This window comes from Syzygium oleosum, unplaced genomic scaffold (genome assembly GCF_021117445.2).
Source record: "Syzygium oleosum isolate NSW1041296 unplaced genomic scaffold, Sole_v2.1 Sole_v2.09, whole genome shotgun sequence".
In the NCBI taxonomy this organism is placed as follows: domain Eukaryota; kingdom Viridiplantae; phylum Streptophyta; class Magnoliopsida; order Myrtales; family Myrtaceae; genus Syzygium; species Syzygium oleosum.
This window is the reverse complement of record NW_026607493.1, coordinates 6,110,125-6,129,879: the sequence shown is the minus strand read 5'-3', so window position 1 is coordinate 6,129,879 and position 19,755 is coordinate 6,110,125. Positions and strand designations below refer to the sequence as shown.

Here is a 19,755-nt window from a genome sequence, read left to right as displayed (position 1 = left end):
AAGCCAAAGGAGGAACGTGAAAATAGACAAATAAAAAGTTAGGGTACACAGTTGATTTGTAGTATAAGTATGGTCATGACAAAAAACTTTACGCATAATTTATTGTTGGAATAATCCTAGATTACGTCGATATTATCATAGAATTCACCGAGAGAAAACTCGAATGAAAAGCCATTTTCTTAAACCTCGTCGATATGTGTGGCAATATTTCCAGTTGAATAAGTTGGCTATTTTTTGTTAATGTTTATGCATTTGCTCTAACTAATTATTTAAATCGATCCCATACCTGACCTCAAGGCAGATGAAAGACCAAGCAAAGAAAGGCCTCTTACTATACCCGGCTCTAGGGCAACCTTACCTTAATAGCCAAATTAGCATCGTTTGAATCATGAATGGACGTAGTAGCTTAGATAGATCGAAAAGGCTGATGAATAAGGCTTCAGTTCGTTTCCCAAGGTAGTGTATGGGAGAGGCAACTCAATACAATCGATAGCTCAAGCCGTTAAAGACGCTTAAAACAAGCTCAAAGAAAATAGATGAATAGATAAGAACAATCCCAGATTCCATCCTCAAGTCTAATTAGGATGATGCATGATCTGGATCCTCTAAAGGGAAATGTAATGTATAGATTGCCAAAAGATCCCCACTCTAAGTACGCCCTCTACGAATTACAATATACGTGCATGCATGTGCTCAGACGCTCTAGGGTTCGAGTCCTACCTTTTTCAAATGCTAATGGAATCAACCAAGCAAACCAAGGTAGAGATGGCTGATCTTTTCCCTCTCTCATGAAGTCCAAAATATTTCATACCTAATCCCACAACCGCCATCTCCGGAGCCGGTCCAATGCATAAGTTGTAACTGGATGCACTGAGTTACTACGAACCCAAAACATCGTAGCCTTTATTATTGAGAATGAGGGGGAGATAAACATGCCCAAGAAGCTTGCATTGTGGCATCAGAAGACAAAGGCACTAGAGTACTAAGGAAGAAGCATACAGGGCGAAGGAAAAAATATCCTCTAGCCACACTATATATCGGGTAGAGCACCGTAATGCAATAACTACACATGTATTTGGGCTGCGCCATTCTGCTGGTTGCGGTTTTCGCAGTCGTTGCCGTGGCCGTTGTCGTCCTTGTCTGCTTCTTCCTCTCTCCTGTTTCTGTTGAAAAACTTCACAATAGAAGCAAAGATCCTCTTCTTAACGATACCTCTCTTTGGGGGTAGCCTCCTCTGCTCTTTTCTCAGGCAGCACTGCTTTCTTGATCCGTTAGGTTCGGCCATGGTTGATGATTTTTGTCGCGTGCGACAAAAATGGCAAGAGTTAGAGAGACAAAACATCTGCCAAGGCTGTGTGTGCTGGCTAAGAGGAGGAGAGTTTGAGGACATGACAATTGATTTAAGGTGATGCCCTTTATATACACACACACCCAAACTTGGTGAGGATTGAAGCTTTCCCTTTGAGGTGGAAACTTCTCAATTCATAACTTTTGCGGTGTTTATGTGGAAAGGAAGGAAAAGGATGAAACAGGAAACCCCACATGTTCGACAAAGTTATTCAGCATGGATATTGACAGTGACATATAAAAGTAAAGTTTACATGGGGTGAATACTATTGACGTGGTCGTAAATCGTTAATCGAAATATATAAGGATTAGGACATCACAAATATTATAATTTTCATACGGTGCTTATTTGAGTGCCATCACTTTTCAATCAAACGTTTACTTGAGTGGCATAACTTTTAAAAGAAAGCTCATCAAGAAGGCCATGGCATGTAGGATTTTCAACACTTGTTGTGAACTTTTTTTTAAAAATTATGGCACTCAAGTGATCTATTAAAAAGTTATGGTATTCAATTGAATGCCGTATTTTGACCCAAAAAAATTGAATACCGTACGAAAATGATGGCAATCAAGTGATCGATTGAGAAGTTGCAGTATTCAAATGAGCGCCGTACAAAATTATGGTACTTGTGATGGCATTTTCCCATATGTAACATGTTTATTGTAATCGGCTATCATTACACCTACATTTGACACATGAAAAAAATTTCTCCAAAGTATTGCCCTTTTATGTCTCCTTCCACGTCATTAATGAAACTTGGTGATTGTGAACATTTTTATTTGACTTAGTGTTCATTATAAATCGTAGCTTGATTTACCAAATCATTACATAAAGCAATGTGTCGAATTCCGAGTAGATACACATTCCGAACATCACCAACCAATGGAAATATCCACTTAGGCTCCGTTTGATTAGCAAAAAATGAATGATTTGAAAAATATTTTCCTAAAAATAATCGTTTATATCGCTCAAAAGAATGAACGAACAAAAAAAATTCATCATTCCCGAAATATTGAGACATAAATTGCTGTCTATAATGAAAATATTTTTTTATTAGCTAATTATTTCAAGTATATAAGTCACCATTTTTTAGAAAATATTTTTCAACTCATTAATTTTTCTGAAACAAACGGAGCTTTTTATTAAATTTTACATAGAGGGTGATGGGGGGAAAACAGAGAGAAAACAGGGGAAATGGGACTGCCCCACGCTCCGTATTGTAAGGGAGCAGGATAAGACGGTACGTGCACGTTCGACGCATATAATTGTACTTTATTTCCGGAGACATAATTATTGTTGTTTTCGGCAATTCCATGAGTTGATTGCTGTAGACAAGATATTATTGTCGTATTCGTGCATTCCATATTCTTACAAGCAAGGTTAATTAGTCTAGAAATGGATTGACTTACGTGAATTTCGAGCGTGCAACGTGGCGTTCGCTTCTAAATTATTCTTTGTTGAATGGGACCTTTCATCGATAATTGACACAAGGCAAATGTGTATTGCATTTTCCACATAAGAGTATTGAACACGTCTCTTCTTCTTCTTCTTCTGTCTCCTGTTTCTCTTGAAGAACTTGACAGTAGAACCAAAGATCCTACTCTTCTTGACGAGGCCTCTGATGCGAGTAAAAGTCCCACGTCGGGCAACTAAGGAGATATTCTGAGGTTTATAATGAATTGGGTTCTCTCTTCTCGCAAGTTAGCTTTTCGGGATAAGTTCTTCCATCATTTGTAACGCATCTACATGGTATCAGAGCCACTTTTTGAATGCCCACCTGCCCCTCGTGGTTGTTCTGCAAGGTCGTGGAATCTTGAAAAGAGGGAGAGAATGAGTAGGGTTTCCTCTCCCGACAAGTTTAGCTTTTCAGGATGAGTTCTTCTATCCCTTGTAACACATCAAGCATGGCTGATGATTTTCTTAGTGTCCGACAGAAACGTGAACTGCTACAGAGACAAAGCATATGCCAATGTTGTGGGTGCAGGGTAGGTGGAGACTTTTAGGAGGACATGACAATTGATTTAAGGTGATGCCCATTATACACACAACACACACACACCCAAATTTGGTGAAAGATTGAAGCTTTTACTCTGAGTTGGAAACTTTGAACCTCAACATTTTCGGGTTTGTATGGAACGATGGAGGAAAAGGGAGAACCAGCAAACCCCACGCGTCCGACAATTCATTCAGCGAAAGCAATGATGTCGACTATGACGTATACAAAAAAGTAAATTGTCAAGTCGAGAATTCATCGACCCGAATGTAAAGAGTTGATTAAGATGCACGTACATCACACGTTCATTGTACTTGGCTACTATTATATCTATAATCGACACGTGAAACACTTTCTCCATAGAATTGCTCTCTGAGGCCTCCTTCCATGTCATTGATGGAACTTGGCAATTGCGAACATTATCGATTCATTCAGTATGGTATACAATCGTAGACTGACATACCAAATCGATAAGAATGAAATGATGTGTCGGATTGTACGTAGACACACATTATGAATAACACTGACCAACCGAGAATGCACACTTGCAATTCATCACACCATAGTATTAATTTCAGGTAAATCAATCTTCATGTATCTAACATTACTCTTGCACGCGTGTGACTGAAAAACAGAGAGAAAACAGAGGGAATGGGACGGCGACAGGCTTGGTTACAGAAGGACACATAATAAGGCCCCCCCGCACGTGCACGTTGGAGGCACAAAATTGAACTGTCCTCCTATGTTGATCCCACCAGTCAAGAGAATTTGTCATATTTGATAGGCTCCGGCCGTTTTGCAAAAAAAAAAAAAAATTTGAAAGATATTTTTCAAGACCGATCGCTTGTATCGTTTACAAAAACGAATAGACGTAAATTATTTTCAATATCCACGAAAAATAAACGATCATTTTTCAAGAAAAATATTTACCGAATCATTCATTTCCGGCTAAACGAACAGAGCCCCAGTCCAAAAACCGACACCGAGACAAGTAGTGCGTGTATCTTTACCGGAATCCCGACGCACCAAACTTTACATGACAGAATGCCATCGTCTCCGATCCCTCGGTTTCTTACGTGGTGCTTAGGGTTTGCCCCAGTCCACACTCCTGTCTCTCGGTCTTCTTGTTTTCTCCTCGAAGTCACGGCCCCATGCCTGTCCTCCACGACAAGGACACGGCGGTGTCGTCTCACTGGACGAGCCCAAGGAGTGGTGGGGATGGATGGATGGGTGGTCCGGGGGACACGAGATAGGGCCGTGCACTGTGCGCGGCACTGTGGTGCTTGGACGGTGAACAGATCAGTGTTTCTTCCCCAAGCCAATTGGAGTGCTCCAAGGATGCTGCAAAAATGACCATGGAGGATTCGGTCGGACCACATGCTTGGGGTCGCAATCGTTTGCGGGCAGCCCCCTTGACCTTCGTCGAGGCTTCGCAGATCTGTCCGTTGTCAATCGGATTCTATTCTAGTTAGCCTATCGAGTGGTGTTGGGATTTATTATGATATTTTGAAATTGAGACCCGCTTCTCAATTCAGGGAGTGGAGTGACATTTTCAATTATTGCCCCTTCGAGAGGATGATGCATCAAGATCGCGACCGGTCCCCGTGACCTTCGTCGAGGCTTCGCAGATCTGTCCATTGTCAATCGGATTCGATTCAAGTTAGCCTATCGAGTAGTGTTGGGTTTTATTATGATATTTTGAAATTGAGACCCGCTTTTCAATTCAGGGAGTAGAGTGACATTTTCAATTATCATCAAGATAATGGAATTGTGTGGTCTGGATTTCTTCTTCCTCTTTTTTTCTTTTTTTTGTTGTTGTTCCGTCTTTCTTTTATTTTATTTTTTGGGAATAAGTACATTGAAAGTTCTAAAACTTATCCTGAAAGTGCAATTGGTCCAATCATATGATTGCACATTTTGAAAGTTTTAGGACTCAATTGCACTTTATTGACAAGTTTTAAGAATTCCAATGCATTTATCCCTTATTTATTTTTTTGTCCATTTTTCCCTCATTCTTTTATGCCCCGTTGCCACCACTATTGTCCACCTCCGTCCTCCGTCATTCCCGCTCGGTTGTTGTCACATGCAACCTCCATTCTTGGATCGTGTTAATTAAAGACGTGGAAATGCTCAGGTTATGGAGAATGATAATTGTTATCAAAAGATTACAAAATTGAATCTTGAATGCCCAAACATCTTGATTCTTTATTTTTGGCAAACATAGGCCTTGGAACCGCCACGACAGACCGTTAAGAAGCTAGAAGTCAAGATTATTAATCTAGGATATTTTAGAAGTCACTAGGAAAAATCCGAACTTACCACGGTTGAACTTGTCCCGCTATCTATCGGTTGCAACCGTGTATTCGCAAAACGGACTTAAAAAAGCCCGTGAACCTCAAAATGAGGAAGAATGGAAGGTAGATTCATCGAATCCGAAGAATATCAAGTGTTGGAACCAAAAAGCAAATCAGATATGGATCCAGTCTTAGCAGCTTTTTGTGCAAATGAATCAACAGGTTCCCTCTTTTCCTAGACACAAGAAACTTGAGCACGACTGGTTTATGCATAAGCAATATATAACCCCAACGCAATATCCTTACCAAGTCAATCATTTGCTAACTTATGGCAAAGTCCACTCATTTGCAAAGCGAAAAAGAGAATTGATATCATGCCACAGGCTTTTTGCTGGCCTGAAAAAGAGGATGACAAGCCAAAGTCCTCACAGTGTGAGAAATTCAATTGCCCGCACATTCTACCGCTTATTGGGAAGAAAAGTTCTCATTAGTTTGCCGCATCATCGTGGACCGCTTACGATTGAGGGTAGCAATGTAGTGGTAGCATTAAATTCAACGTCCATCCCACCGATTCTCGATGCTCCACCAGTGGAAGGCTGTGCAGAGAAGTTGTAATCCAGCTCTTCTCAAACTTCCATGACGCCCTCTAACACCTTGATGACCGTTGACATGGAAGGCCTCTTCGTATAATCTCCTTGCAAGCACCATGCAACAATCCTCGTCATATTCATCGCCTGCAGTCCATTTAATTGCATGTCATCACTAGATTTATCCACAATGTCCAGCAATCATTCCTCTTCTGCCTTTCTCTTAAAAAGGCTCAATAAATACATGTCTTCTTGATCTAGAGTAGCGATTGAAGATTTTTCTCCCACACACTATCTCCAAGATTACCACGCCAAAGCTATACACGTCAACTTTTTCAGTAATTGCTGCACTCAGCCACTCGGGGGCCAAATAACCAGGAGTTCCTCTCATGGTTGTGACGACTTGGCTTTGGTCCCTGTCTATCAATTTGGATAATCCAAAATCAACAATCTTAGCATTGAAATTCCCATCCAAGAGGATATTTTGGGGTTTAATGTCTAAGTGAACTATCTTCTGTCTGCAATCTTCATGAAGATAATTTAGTCCTTTTACTATGTCGTGAATGATCTTCTTCCTTTGTTGCCAGTCGAGAATACATTCACTGGATTTGTGAAAGATCCATCTATCTAGAGACCCATTCGACATGTACTCATAGATAAGGAGCCTGTGAGATTTCTCAGCGCAAAATCCCATGAGTCTTACCAAGTTCACGTGATGGATGTTGCCGATAGTCTCAACTTCGGCTAGAAAGGATTTCTTAATTTGCCCAAAACCATCAAGGCGTTTTACTGCAACTTTTGTGCCATCACCTGGAGTACCTTCAAAAACAGAACCAAAACCACCTTCTTCAAGCTTTTTACTGAATTCGTCTGTGATGGCTCTTAGATCATCGTACATGAATCCAGTGGGCATTCCAGGTACTTGATCAAGATAATCCTCCTTTGCTTGATTAGCATCTCTCTTAATGCACAAACAAAACTATGACTATGATGAAAATCATCATGGCAAAGAGAGCTCCAAGGCTGGAACCAAGTATTACAGAGAGACGGTTGCTCCTTCGATTGTCAACCGAAGTAGTAGGAGCTTTAGTGGTCGCATTCTGTACTTTAAGGTAAGCAGTAGAATTATAGAGAGACTTTGTCCTGTCAACATTCATAAGTGAAAACACCTAAGTTGGTAAGTAACAATTGCCGCTAGTGGAATCCCGTTCCCATGCGTACTAGAATATAGCTGCTTTGCATGAACAGTTGTTTGCGCAGGCCTCTTTACAACTTGAAGCATCTATGTCAATGAGATCTGAAGTGAATGTGAAATACGTGACATATTTGAGCTCCAGAAGACTTTGATATTGTGAAGCTCCACAAGACAATGGAACATTCTCAGAACATCCAAGATCAGGCAGCCTATCATCTACTTGCTGGAAATAGCTCGTCCCCCCACTCGAAGCCGAACACTTACATAGCCCATTGGAGCAAATTCCATATTGCCCACACATTGTCGAATAGCCACACTCCCCGATAGACCCCGTGAAAAGATCGGCCACTTCTTTCCACCCATATAATTCCCAATCAAACTCATACACTCTCAAATGCCCATCCGAGCCCAGCTTCATGTATTGTGCAGAAGATGCTTGAGGGACTGGAATCAAACTCTCATTCGAGGTAGAATCTAAGAACCAAGTCAAGCTTCCATTTAAAAACTCAACATATGGATTCTCGATCCTTTCACTCCGAGTTTCAGCAGAAAACTGGACATAGACCTGAGGAGGATTAGTCTCCACTTGAGCAGATAAAACATAGCCATTCACAGAAAGCGTAATCATACCGTCAATGGTCCAATTTGTCTTGGAAATACTCAGCATCAATCTTTGTCCCTCCCTCAACTTTTGTCCGGGGACAAGTGAATCGGTTGGCTCATCAAAAGACTGCCAAACAATCGCATTATCCTTATCAAACAACACGAGGTTCCCAAATCTGTCAAGTTCAAGCCTACAACGGATTTACCAAAAGTGTTTGTGGACCAAGAAACCGTACCATCAGCATCTTTCAACATCAAATCGCCTCGGACATGAGCTCTAACGTCGCACCGATCTTTACGAGATTGTTTCGATTGGCAGACCACACTACTTGTGGATATATAATATCGGGCTCAACAATTAAGGCACTACTGTTAACTAGGACGATGAAAACAGCAAAGAGGTAAGCGTTGCAGTTACCATTACAGTAGAAGCCGCAGGCATAGGCAGGGCCAAAAGCTTTTTTGCCTCGGAGTAGAATTGCCTGCACGATCGATCCATCTCCATAGCGGGTGAAGTGACTAGTTGTTGCAATATTCGTCCACCGTGTTGAAAGCGTAGCGGTTGGATAATCATAATCTTGAGCTTGAGCGTCAATGAAGTTTGAGAAATGCAATAGAAAAACGAAGGAAAAAGAAAGAAAAAAAGAGGGGAGACTGCAGAGTGAAACCATGGCCTGCAGTGAAGCTTTGAGCAGAGAGAAGATCGAGAAAGGGAAGAGAGGAGGAACGAAGATGAAGATGAAAGATTAAAAAGTCGCCTTTGAGTCAAAAAGTAAGCAAAACTGGAACATTGCATAGGAAGTCCTCAATAATGCGTGTGGAATGCACTTAGCGAACAATATGTGAGATATTTTTTTAAAACAAGTTACTGTATCGACGAAATTAATATAAGATTCAACTGTTTTATTAATTTGTATTCACTTGGTTCCTTCGAATAAGTATAAACGGTCCAGTGATTAATTTTATCCCGATAAAAGACGCGTGATGTTTCATTTTTAGGAAAATTCAATGAATCCACGTGATTTTTTTTTTAATAATTAAACCTTGACTTTCTTCTCCAAAATGCTGCTAACCCTTTTGCTACGCTCAATCACCAAGAAACTCTAAACCCAATTTCCACTCTAGCTCAGCTAGACAATACAAAATGCATGCAATTTACAGCCACATTGGGTAGGACTACGACATAAAATGGACTGAATTTACGACCGACGATGATGGGCCGGGAACCATGGGCCGACCATTTTGAAAGGCTCTGAAACGTAGCCCACCGTCAGGCCCATGAAGACCCTCACTCGATCCAAACCCTCAGTGGCACGACCGTAATTCCGACCTCATCCCTTCCGTATATATGCATTACAAAACCCTAGTTCGCTCCCGTCTTCACTTCATTTCTCAGCTCCCCGGTGCTGCCGCTGCCGCTGCCCCTCCCTCCGCCACCCGAAATGGCCGCCGCCTCACGCCCCCTCGTCACCATCCAATCCCTGGACGGCGACATGGCCACCGACTCCGCCGTCACCGTCCCCCTCCCCGACGTCATGAGGGCTTCCATCCGCCCCGACATCGTCTCCTTTGTCCACTCCAACATCTCCAAGAACTCCCGTCAGCCCTACGCCGTCTCCAAGCGCGCCGGCCACCAGACCTCGGCCGAGTCCTGGGGGACCGGCCGCGCCGTCTCCCGTATCCCCCGCGTCCCCGGCGGCGGCACCCACCGCGCCGGCCAGGGTGCCTTCGGCAACATGTGCCGTGGTGGTCGCATGTTCGCCCCGACCAAGATCTGGCGCCGCTGGCACCGCCGGGTCAACGTCAACCAGAAGCGCTATGCAGTCGCCTCCGCCATCGCCGCCACCGCGATCCCCGCCCTCGTGATGGCCCGTGGCCACAGGATCGAGTCCGTTCCAGAGATGCCCCTCGTGATCGGCGACTCCGCTGAGGGCTTGGAGAAAACTCCGGCCGCGATCAAGATCCTGAAGCAGATTGGGGCGTACGCGGATGCTGAGAAGGCCAAGGACAGCCACGGGATCAGGCCCGGCAAGGGTAAGATGCGCAACCGGCGCTACATCAACAGGAAGGGACCTCTGATCGTGTACGGCACCGAGGGAGCGAAGATCGAGAAGGCTTTCCGCAACATCCCCGGTGTGGAGGTCGCCAATGTCGATAGGCTCAATCTGCTGAAGCTCGCCCCCGGCGGCCACCTGGGCAGGTTCGTTATCTGGACCAAGTCGGCTTTCGAGAAGCTGGATTCGATCTTCGGGTCGTTCGAGAAGCCTTCCCAGAAGAAGAAGGGTTACCTGCTGCCGAGGTCCAAGATGGTGAATGCTGATCTGTCGAGGATCATCAACTCGGATGAGGTTCAGTCCGTGGTGAGGCCGATCAAGAAGGACGTGAAGAGGGCGACTCTGAAGAAGAACCCATTGAAGAATCTGAACACCATGTTGAGGTTGAACCCGTACGCAAAGACGGCGAGGAGGATGGCTCTGTTGGCCGAGGAGCAGCGTGTGAAGGCTAAGAAGGAGAAGCTTGACAAGAAGAGGAAGCCCATCACCAAGGTACGTCCTTCACTTGCTTGTCTTCGATTACATATCTCTTCTGCTGTGAGGATTGATATCTGGACTTTGATGCTTTTTGAGGATGCTGTAGCCGAGCGGTAATGCTCATAATGTTTCTACGTATATTTGTAGACCTTGTAAGGTTGGGATAAGTACTCGCTTTTTCTAAGGAGTTCCTCTGACGCCCAATACATGCCCACATCAAAAATACGATTCTGGTTTTGTCTGTTACTTATATTCTCAGATTTGGAAGACGATAGACTTGATGGGCAAATGGACCCATGTCATCAAACTCACAATGCATCTGATAGAAAGAAAAAATGTTATTTTTCTTTTCTTGCTGGTGATTCTTGCATGTTCTCTGATAGTATATGGGAGTTATGCAACTCTACAAATGGTTACATTACTTTCCATCCTGCAGGATTCATTGTGCTAAGAGATTTCATTATGATACTTATTAATAGCTACAGTTGGGGCTATAGTACTGACTATGCATGGGACTTGCTATGGTGAAAAGAGTGAGCCATGTGTGGGGCATATCCCTATTGATGTAGCTAGTGATGGAATGATCACATTCATATATCAGTTGTGTTCAGTTAATTTAATTTCTGTATGAGCCTCTTGTTTAAAAACAACCAACAGTCGAGAGTTGTCAATAACCTTGATGTTGGCATCTATGTCTCTGCAATAAATATATTAGAGGATTAAATAATCTGCCTCCATATCCTGCCCTTTTCTATTGGAGATGCCTTGCAAGTTTGTAGGCATTCAAATTCTTCTGTTATGCTCACATCTCGAGATATTTATTGGGGAAACACATCATTTATGATCTCAGACCATTGTTTGCAGCATGCTGTTTCCCTCTTGTTTTACTGTAGTAGAAATGCTTCGACTGTGCTATTATATCTAAGCCTTTTGATTTGCTCTATTAATTTCTCTTGTGCTTGATAGGAGGAGGCAGCTGCGATCAAGTCGGCAGGGAAGGCATGGTACCAGACGATGATCTCGGATAGTGACTACACAGAGTTTGAGAACTTCTCAAAATGGCTCGGTGTCTCCCAGTAAACTTAGTTTCCAGTTGAGTATTCAGCTTAGAGTTTTATTTCGTCCTTCATTTTGTTGTTTAATGTGCTGTTTAGTTGTGAGTGTGTCCTGAGACATTGAAGATTTTGGGCAGGAAGGGAAGTGAGTGCAATTAAAATAGAGGGACTTTTCATTTTTCCAGACCTGCTTCTTTTTCAACAGTCCTTGTTCTTTTTATAATGGTAACATACAGCATGGGAACTTTAAGTAATATATTAGCTGGCGTTTTTTACCTATGCATGTTCTGTTGCTATCAAGAATTGCAGCTCGGATGTGCTACTCTTGAGTGTTCGAGTCTGATACGCCATTTTAAATGTGTTTGTCGTGACCGCATTCTTTGGATAGGATGCTTAAAGCTTGATTTATATCCCCTTTCGCATCCCTACTCACATGAGAGACTGTCTCCATCAAGGCGAGTGTGATATATTTATCAAGTAACAAGTTTTCTTGAATTCGTTGCATTACATTGGAAGTGTTGAATTTCGCTGATTCTTAGTCTGGCTAAACTCTTGGGGCTGTTCTATGGTCCATCAAGCGACAGATGTTTGGGTCTTAAGTGGTTGTAATTCTTTGTATATTTTTGTAACTCCTATACAAGAATGTAGTAACACAAAATCCTAGGAAGTTTGAACTTTGACGGACGGAATTTATTTTTTTTATGATCCCGATGATCATGAAGGGATTGGGGATTTGTTCTTCAAGGATGTGACAACTTCCTTTTTCGCTATCTGCTTAAGAAATTGCTGTTTTCTCGGGAAGCCTCGACTTTAAGCTGTACATTTGATAGAGATATTAATGATGGGTTTACTTTGTATTAGTTATAAAATACGTATTAGCACTCTCTTTGCACACATGAGTAGTATATACGACACCAGTAAGAATTTTCATATTTGGTAATGGTAGGCAGGGTTCATGAAAGTTTTACATAGATATCCTAGGAACGGTCATTTTCGCAATTTTACCATATAGCAGCGGCGTGTTTTTGTCATTAACCATCTCTGTAAATATATAAAAGCGGCTGTCAAACACTGAAGGAGGAGTTCTTCAGACTGCACACTATCATGAGGCCGTCGACCACGAGGTGCACTCTTGAGCTTCCTCTGTAAATCTCAGAAGCTTGAAAGCTTTGAGCGTTCTCTTAATAGGGTTGTCCTTGTCTCGTGAGATTTGTCTCCTCATTTCTCTATCGGATTCCACATGTTTGATTCATGTCTGCTCTGTCATCGCATCTCCCACTGGCCTCATTTTCGCCTACGCTTGGTTTGCATCCTGGAAGTCATGCATTTGATGCAAGCTAAAGGTAGTTTTATCTCAATCTCTTCATAGCACTTTGTGACAAAAGCTTAGAGCTTTGACTAATTTCCACTGCCTTTGGATGCATTTTCTGTTTGAATGCCCGTGTTTATTGTTTTGCTCGTTGTGAATTGTTTGTGTTTCGGGGCTTAAAATCTATCATTTGCATGACGGGGCGTTTTGGGTAATGTTTCGAAGAAAGGATCACGGTTAACCACTTTTTAAAGCTCATGACAACAATGAAAAAAAAGAATTAAGGGATGACATTGAACAACGGGCAAAAGGTTAAGAAATGTTAGTGAATGCGCTAGAAAAAAAATTATGTTTTCTACGTATTAAGTTCTCCATCAGTACAATTCGACGAATTTGTTTGGAACACGAATTATCGATTTGGGGAGAAAAGAATTTAGTTAAAACACCTCTAATTCTTTTAAGTTTAGGGCTAACTCAATTTTCTTTTCACTCTCTTTTCTTGTGGCACAGACGGAGTCTCCACGATTCTCCTCCATTCATTAAAATGGGCAGGTCAACAATTTGTTGACTACACTTAAAGGGAGAGCTTGCTTCCAATGCTACACTCATCTTCACCTACCCCCACTTCCTGTTTCCACTTTCAAGTTTTTTTTTCCCCTTCACTTTCAGCGATATCTTTTCATATATTTTTTTTATGCATTTTCCTGAAAATAAATTTGTTTTAAAATAATAATTAATTAAACAAATCAATCTCTCCTATTCTTGGTTTTCGTGCATTGATGGTGTTAAGAACACACCCCCAATGTCGATGAAGCAGAGCATCGTCTCTTCGTCCTCCTCATCCGAAGTCATAGCAATAGAGTCTCCGAGATCAACTGTCTTCACCATCTCATCCTCCATAACACCAATCTCAAACTGCGAGGCCAGCCACGCGCATCGCAACGCCAACACCATGCGTCAATGGCCACATCCCCGATCCCTTCGTCGATTCTGTGTTGTCGTGTTTTCATTTTTTTGTGAGCCCAAGTGAGATTCCGCTTGGCAAGAAGCCGAGGGAAACGAGCTCATTCTCTATAGAAGCTCAAGATGATCCTTGGGCTAACTCGCGATCACTTGTCATGCCTCGTGAAGCCCGTGTTGCTGCTCCTGTATGAATCTTAGACACTAAGAAAAGCTTTTGCATATCACTTTACCTTTTCGTTGGATAAAGCTTTTGTTATAGTCGTCTCCTTTGTCTGGACTAATGGTCCACTAATCCTTAAAAAATTATGATGAGTGTACTGAATACCCCAACCCTACTTGTTGCGTATGGCTTCGGTCCTCGTGTTCCAACGGGTAAAGTAGAAAAAAGGGGTCGACGCATTATAGGCAGAACCAGCAGAGATTGAATTGGTCTTTTTGAAAAGCCAATCACCCAACTTTTGATTAGTAAAGTTGAGCATCGATAGAATCTAACTTTGGCGAGAAAGATTGGCTTCTCTCGTGCAGGATGGGCCGACTAGTTTGATTATTTGGTTTCCACCTATAATGAATGAATGAATGAACAAAGAGGATCAAGGTGCACGGGACATAACATTCTAAGGTTTTCCCGGCCAAACCTTAGATCAAAAGAAATGCCATTACTTACAATTCTTACCTAGATATGAAATTCCCCTACTATATGCTCGATATTGTAATAGAGAGAGAACTAAAGAGAGGCAACGACCAGAGTGACCCCAAACAAAAATAATGATCGACGTTAGAGCTAGCGGTATTAGAGGTTGGCGATCGCTCCGTAGTGGTGGGTACTTCTACTTTTGCCGGTTGATGCATCTCATTTAAAATTACTAGTTAGAAAGCACCGTATCTTTATTAAACAAAACTGCACTTAACTAATGCATGATGTTGGTATACAGGGTAGTTAAGCATGCGAGGTTAGGATAGGACTTAGGTTAAGGAAAGAAAAAGTAAATAAAGGAGAGCGGGAACTTTTTATGAGTCAATATCAAAAGGCAAAAGAAAAAGAAAAAGAGACGTGAATTTTTCGCGTTCATTATCTCGGATGGTGGGGTCAAGAGGGATAAACCCTTGTTATCCTGCCTTTGAAGACCTTTGTCCCATCTCGAAACCATCTCTCCTGCGCCTGAGGCATATGGTCAACGTAGCAAACCCTTCTTATCCTGAATTAGCATTAGGCTTTGATTACAATTTAGATTGAATCCTATCTTTTGTTTGACAAAGTGTGAATAACGGGGTTCGAACGAAACAAGGACCAACCTCATTCGCTACTGGAATATTCGGTTTAAGAGGCGCTAGCTGCTCATTAAGCGAGCTCATCACCGCTGTCTCACCAGGTATGAGTGGAAAAGTCTGAGATAGGCAATACACCTGTACCCAACCCCCGTCTTCGCAAAAAAAAAAAACCAAGATCGAGGCTGGGTTTGATGAGATGCACAACACTGATGTGAAACGATAAATTTCGATTCGCATTACTAGCTGTTTTTTTTTCTTCCTTAATTTTTGGAAGGAAAAACTACTGCTAATTTTACTTATGAATTCCCTCTAAAATTAAATGATGAAAGAAAAATGCTGTAAGTTTCAAAAAATAAATAAAATATCATATATAACAATGCATGACAATATTCGAATTATTATGAAAGATTTTTAAGTAATTCACTTTAAATAAAAGTTAAAACATATGAGCGGCAGATAAAAGTTTAAAAAAAAAGTAGAAATCACCTTGAGTTATAAAAACTGGCTGTGTAAACGGGATGCAAACACCCGATCAAAAAAAAAAGGGATAATGACACAAACAATCTCTAAACTTTGGCCCAATATGCAATTTGATCTCTAAACTTTTAATTTGTTCAATATAGTCCTTGAACCTTAGCCTAATGTTCAATGTGGTTCATGAACTTTTAATTTGTTCATTGTAATCCATGGACTTTCGGTACATGTTCAATTTAGTGCATGAATTATATGAAAATGTTCGATGTAGTCCTTCCATTAATTCAAGTTCAGGAACTACATTGAACATTTTCATATAGTTCAAGGACTAAATTGAATATGTACCAAAAGTTCATAGACCACATTGGATAAATTAAATGTTCAGGGACTACGTTGAATATTAAGCTAAAGTTCAGGGACTATATTGAACAAATTAAAAGTTCATGGACCAAATTGCATATTAGGCTAAAGTTCAGTGACTGTTTGTGTCACTTTCCTAAAAAAAAAGAGATGCAAACAGACCAGTGAAGTTTCATTTAAATAAATAAAAAATTAAAAGGAGAACACAAAAATGGGCAAATCATTCAAAGCTACATCTAATTTACTTCCTCGATCATGTACGAAGCAAATGCCTAAGTGTAACCTATGATAAAGTATCAGCCATTAGGAGCGGCCAAGAAAAGATAAGAAAAATTAAAAATCAAAGAAGAAAATCGCGATGTTTCCAAAGATAAATGATAAATCGAAAAGGCAAAAAAAAAAAAACAAAGAGTGCAATATCAAGAAATAAAAATAGCTGCACGCGTGGACGATACCGCCGTAATCACAACTATAATCGATCGCACCCGAAAAATCTTCAACAGAAACAAGAAAAAACTTAAATTAAATTAAAGTAAATAAAAACGACGCATCCAGCTACAGCGACAGTCAAAAGTAATTTTTTCTTTCTAATGCTAAGAGTCCAAATTCTGACTTGTAATTTGGTTTTATTCGAGCAATCGATCCTCGTATTTTCCGACCCCAGGCCTGCAAATCGCTGGGGTCAGCGGTTTGACTGAGAAGTCAACCGTGTGGTCCTTGCCTCAACTCAAGTCCTGATCACCACCGTTCATTCGTATTTTCACTGGTGGAGGTCCGCCTTGTACGCACGAGGAGGACGAACCAACCTCGGGACTTGAGAAGCTTCGAGAGTAGGTTACCCTCTCGTCGGCTGCTGAGTTTCGATTAATTTTGCATTTACGCTTTCTTCACAGAAAATGAATGATTCGATTAGTTCTTCTTGCTGAAAATGGTCACTCGTATCTTTTATCAACTTGAATGGATGAAAAATATTTTCATCGTTCACGAAAATATTCTCACCATATCAGCATTATGCTGAAATATAGGCTTGAAAGGCCGAAATACGTTAATTATAAAAAAAATTAAGAAGAAGAAAAATTAAATTTAGCCCATTGGGAAGGGCGTGTTCTTACCTTACTTTTAGATGAAGATGAGGAAAATTATTGTTAATTTTCCGTTAGAAATTCCCTCCGAAAATTGAAATAAATGAAAAAAAAAATTTAGGCTTAGAAAAATTTGGAAAATATCGCTTACAACATCGCATGATTATATATATGTACTCTTTGAAAGGATTTAAGTACTTCCCATTAAAAAGAAGTTGAAGAATATGTGTGTGGCAAAATTTGCAAAGAAGTAAAATTTTAAAACTAGAAATCACCCAGAACCATCAAGACTATAGGCGTAAAACAAACGAAAACCGACGCGTGAAGTCTCGATAAGAAAAAAAAAATTTCGAAAGAGAAAATTAAATAAATGGGCAAATTAGCAGGTTGGCCTTTAAATTTTTCGTTTCAATCATCACCTGATTTTTCCTATATTCGTTTAAATCTGCACCTAATGTACTTCCTCGATCGCCAATCACATGGCCACAGTAGTGGCCAACAAAATATCTGTTAGTGACTGAAATATCAAAAATGAACAGATAAATAAACCAAAGAAGAGTCAGACATAAATGATAAAATAAAAAGGCGAATAAAAAAAAATTTTAATCTCAAGAAATAAAAAAACGGCTGCACGCGCGCACGGCACCGCGTATCCACACCACTATGATCGACCATGGCCCAGAAATCTTAAATTAAAAAAGAATAAGATTATAAAAAAAAAATTAAATTAAATTAAATTAAAATAAGAGCGAAGCATCCAGCTACAGCGACAGTCAAAAGTAAATTTTTTTGGCTAAAGTCCAAATTATTTCTTCTAATCTGTTTCTTTAAGCGATTCTCGTATTTTCTAGCACTTGTACCTTAGGCCTCGATACTGTCGAGGCGTAGGAGTTGACTGAAAAGGTCAACAGTCCGACCTTTGTCTCAAGCCCTTGATCATGATCACCATTATTATAGTAATTTCTAGAGTTGGAGGTCTTGGATATGAGAAGAGGAGGGGCTAAAAACAAGGAGTCCGAGAGTGAAATTTCACGAGTGGTCATTGAATTTCAACTGATTTTTTACACTCAGGTCACTCGGACTTTGATTTCCAGCGACTAAGGGGGACTCGATTTTTCCATTTCTGTACAATGGATGCGCATTGATATTGACCCGATTTGTTTTTTTTTTTTTGATGAAATGTTGAATTGGCAGATGCACGACTAGTTTTTCGATGCTAGGAGCGGCCACCGGATCAGCATTTCGCTGGAATATAGGCTCGAGACGTCGAAATACATCAATTGGAAAGCAAAAAAAGAAGAAGAAGAGCCTAGCCTCTTGATTGACTTTAGTTGAATTGAAACCTCTCAAAAAGACGCTTTGCAGCTTAAGGGGACGGCTTTGCTCGCGGGGCTATATATTTCATTAGAGATTACAATAAGAAAAATCAAAATTTTAGTGCATGGTGTTATGCAAGTCAAACTATGTCGTTGAAAGTTTGTTGTGCTCGATGGGTAAAATGAACTAAGTTGTGTGTAGGGTCGTGAAGTTGACGCCCCACATAGTTGAGTCGATAGTGACGTGGATTAGTATCTTCTGACGGGACCCACCTGGGAACGTGGAATTTGTTCGTTTGCTAACAAACCTAGGTTCTATAAATTGGATTTATTTGACTCTTTTGTGATGTTATAACTTATAATTAATAAGGCTCGTTTACTTATATTCATGGCACACTTGTTTCACGCACGGTAGGTGCCATGAATTGCATCTTATCTTGACTGTGAATCACATTGAAGCCCGATGGCAATCTCTAACCTTGGAAATCACAAAAAAAGACTTTCACGAAACGTCTATGTTTAAACTGAGGCGATGACGACGCCAACGGTTCGTGGGATTTTCTTTATTGTTTAATGTGGTCCTGGAGTGACGACCCGCTAATACCCCGACCGATCGGTAGATAGATGACTTAGGAGTTTGAGAGTTTTCGTGACGATGGCTTGCTTATGTATGTGTTACTTGGGGCAAAGCAACTAGATAGATGTATACCTGAGCTATCGAACTTTTTTTTTTCTTATTCAATCTAATCTCTAAACTTTCAAAGATTGGCTCGATAGGATATATCTGTTAAGTATATGATACCATGTCACGTGCATTTTTTTATTTTATGGAATTGCTAAATTAGTTTCGATTTTCCATGACACCTAATCTCCCCCATCCTCTACCCGACCTCACCCGCCGCTATTGCTCGCTGTCGTCTCTGTTTCGTCACCACCGCAATCCATCACCACCATTATCAGTGTCGATGATAGGCTCGCCACACCTTGCCGCGATGATCATCGATGTAACCATCAAGGTGATCAGATGGATATAATCCATGAAAATCTCCCTCTCTGAATTTGCTTTCAAGATCATTGCAAAAATATTGGATGAATCCCTCATATTTTGGGTTTTCTATCAATTTAAATTCATTCTCCAATTATGGATCAGATTTCTACGTTTTATTCTACTTTGTTATTAATTCGAATTATTCTCGAGAATTTTCGTTCACATGCACTGCACGTGCTTTTTATTTTTTTATTTTTTTGTATACGAGAAAGATTTTGGATAAAGACAAACTATGCTAAAAAATCGAGTAATTACTGAAAATCAGTTTAAATTCAAAAGTAAAATCTAGAGGAACGGGGTTGTTATCCACAACAACCAAAAAAAGTAT

At 40.8% G+C, this 19,755-nt stretch overlaps 3 protein-coding genes and 1 pseudogene across 3 annotated transcripts in view; 1 reads left to right on the top strand and 3 right to left on the bottom strand.

The window, feature by feature from the left end:
- The window catches only part of LOC115673745 (40S ribosomal protein S23), a 77,214-nt gene that overhangs the window by 31,204 nt on the left and 26,255 nt on the right, over window positions 1-19,755 (bottom strand). The window lies entirely within an intron of this gene.
- LOC130138942 (G-type lectin S-receptor-like serine/threonine-protein kinase SD2-5) lies at window positions 6,446-7,135 on the bottom strand. The gene has a single exon (XM_056314584.1). It carries the CDS (start codon window positions 7,133-7,135, stop codon window positions 6,446-6,448), a length of 690 nt encoding a protein of 229 aa, XP_056170559.1.
- On the bottom strand, window positions 7,408-8,821 carry LOC130138941 (EP1-like glycoprotein 2; annotated as a pseudogene).
- On the top strand, window positions 9,400-11,885 carry LOC115673737 (60S ribosomal protein L4). The gene is made up of 2 exons (XM_030595992.2): window positions 9,400-10,566; window positions 11,518-11,885. The coding sequence occupies exons 1-2, from the start codon at window positions 9,463-9,465 to the stop codon at window positions 11,629-11,631; spliced, it is 1,218 nt and encodes a 405-aa protein (XP_030451852.1). The 5' UTR covers window positions 9,400-9,462; the 3' UTR covers window positions 11,632-11,885.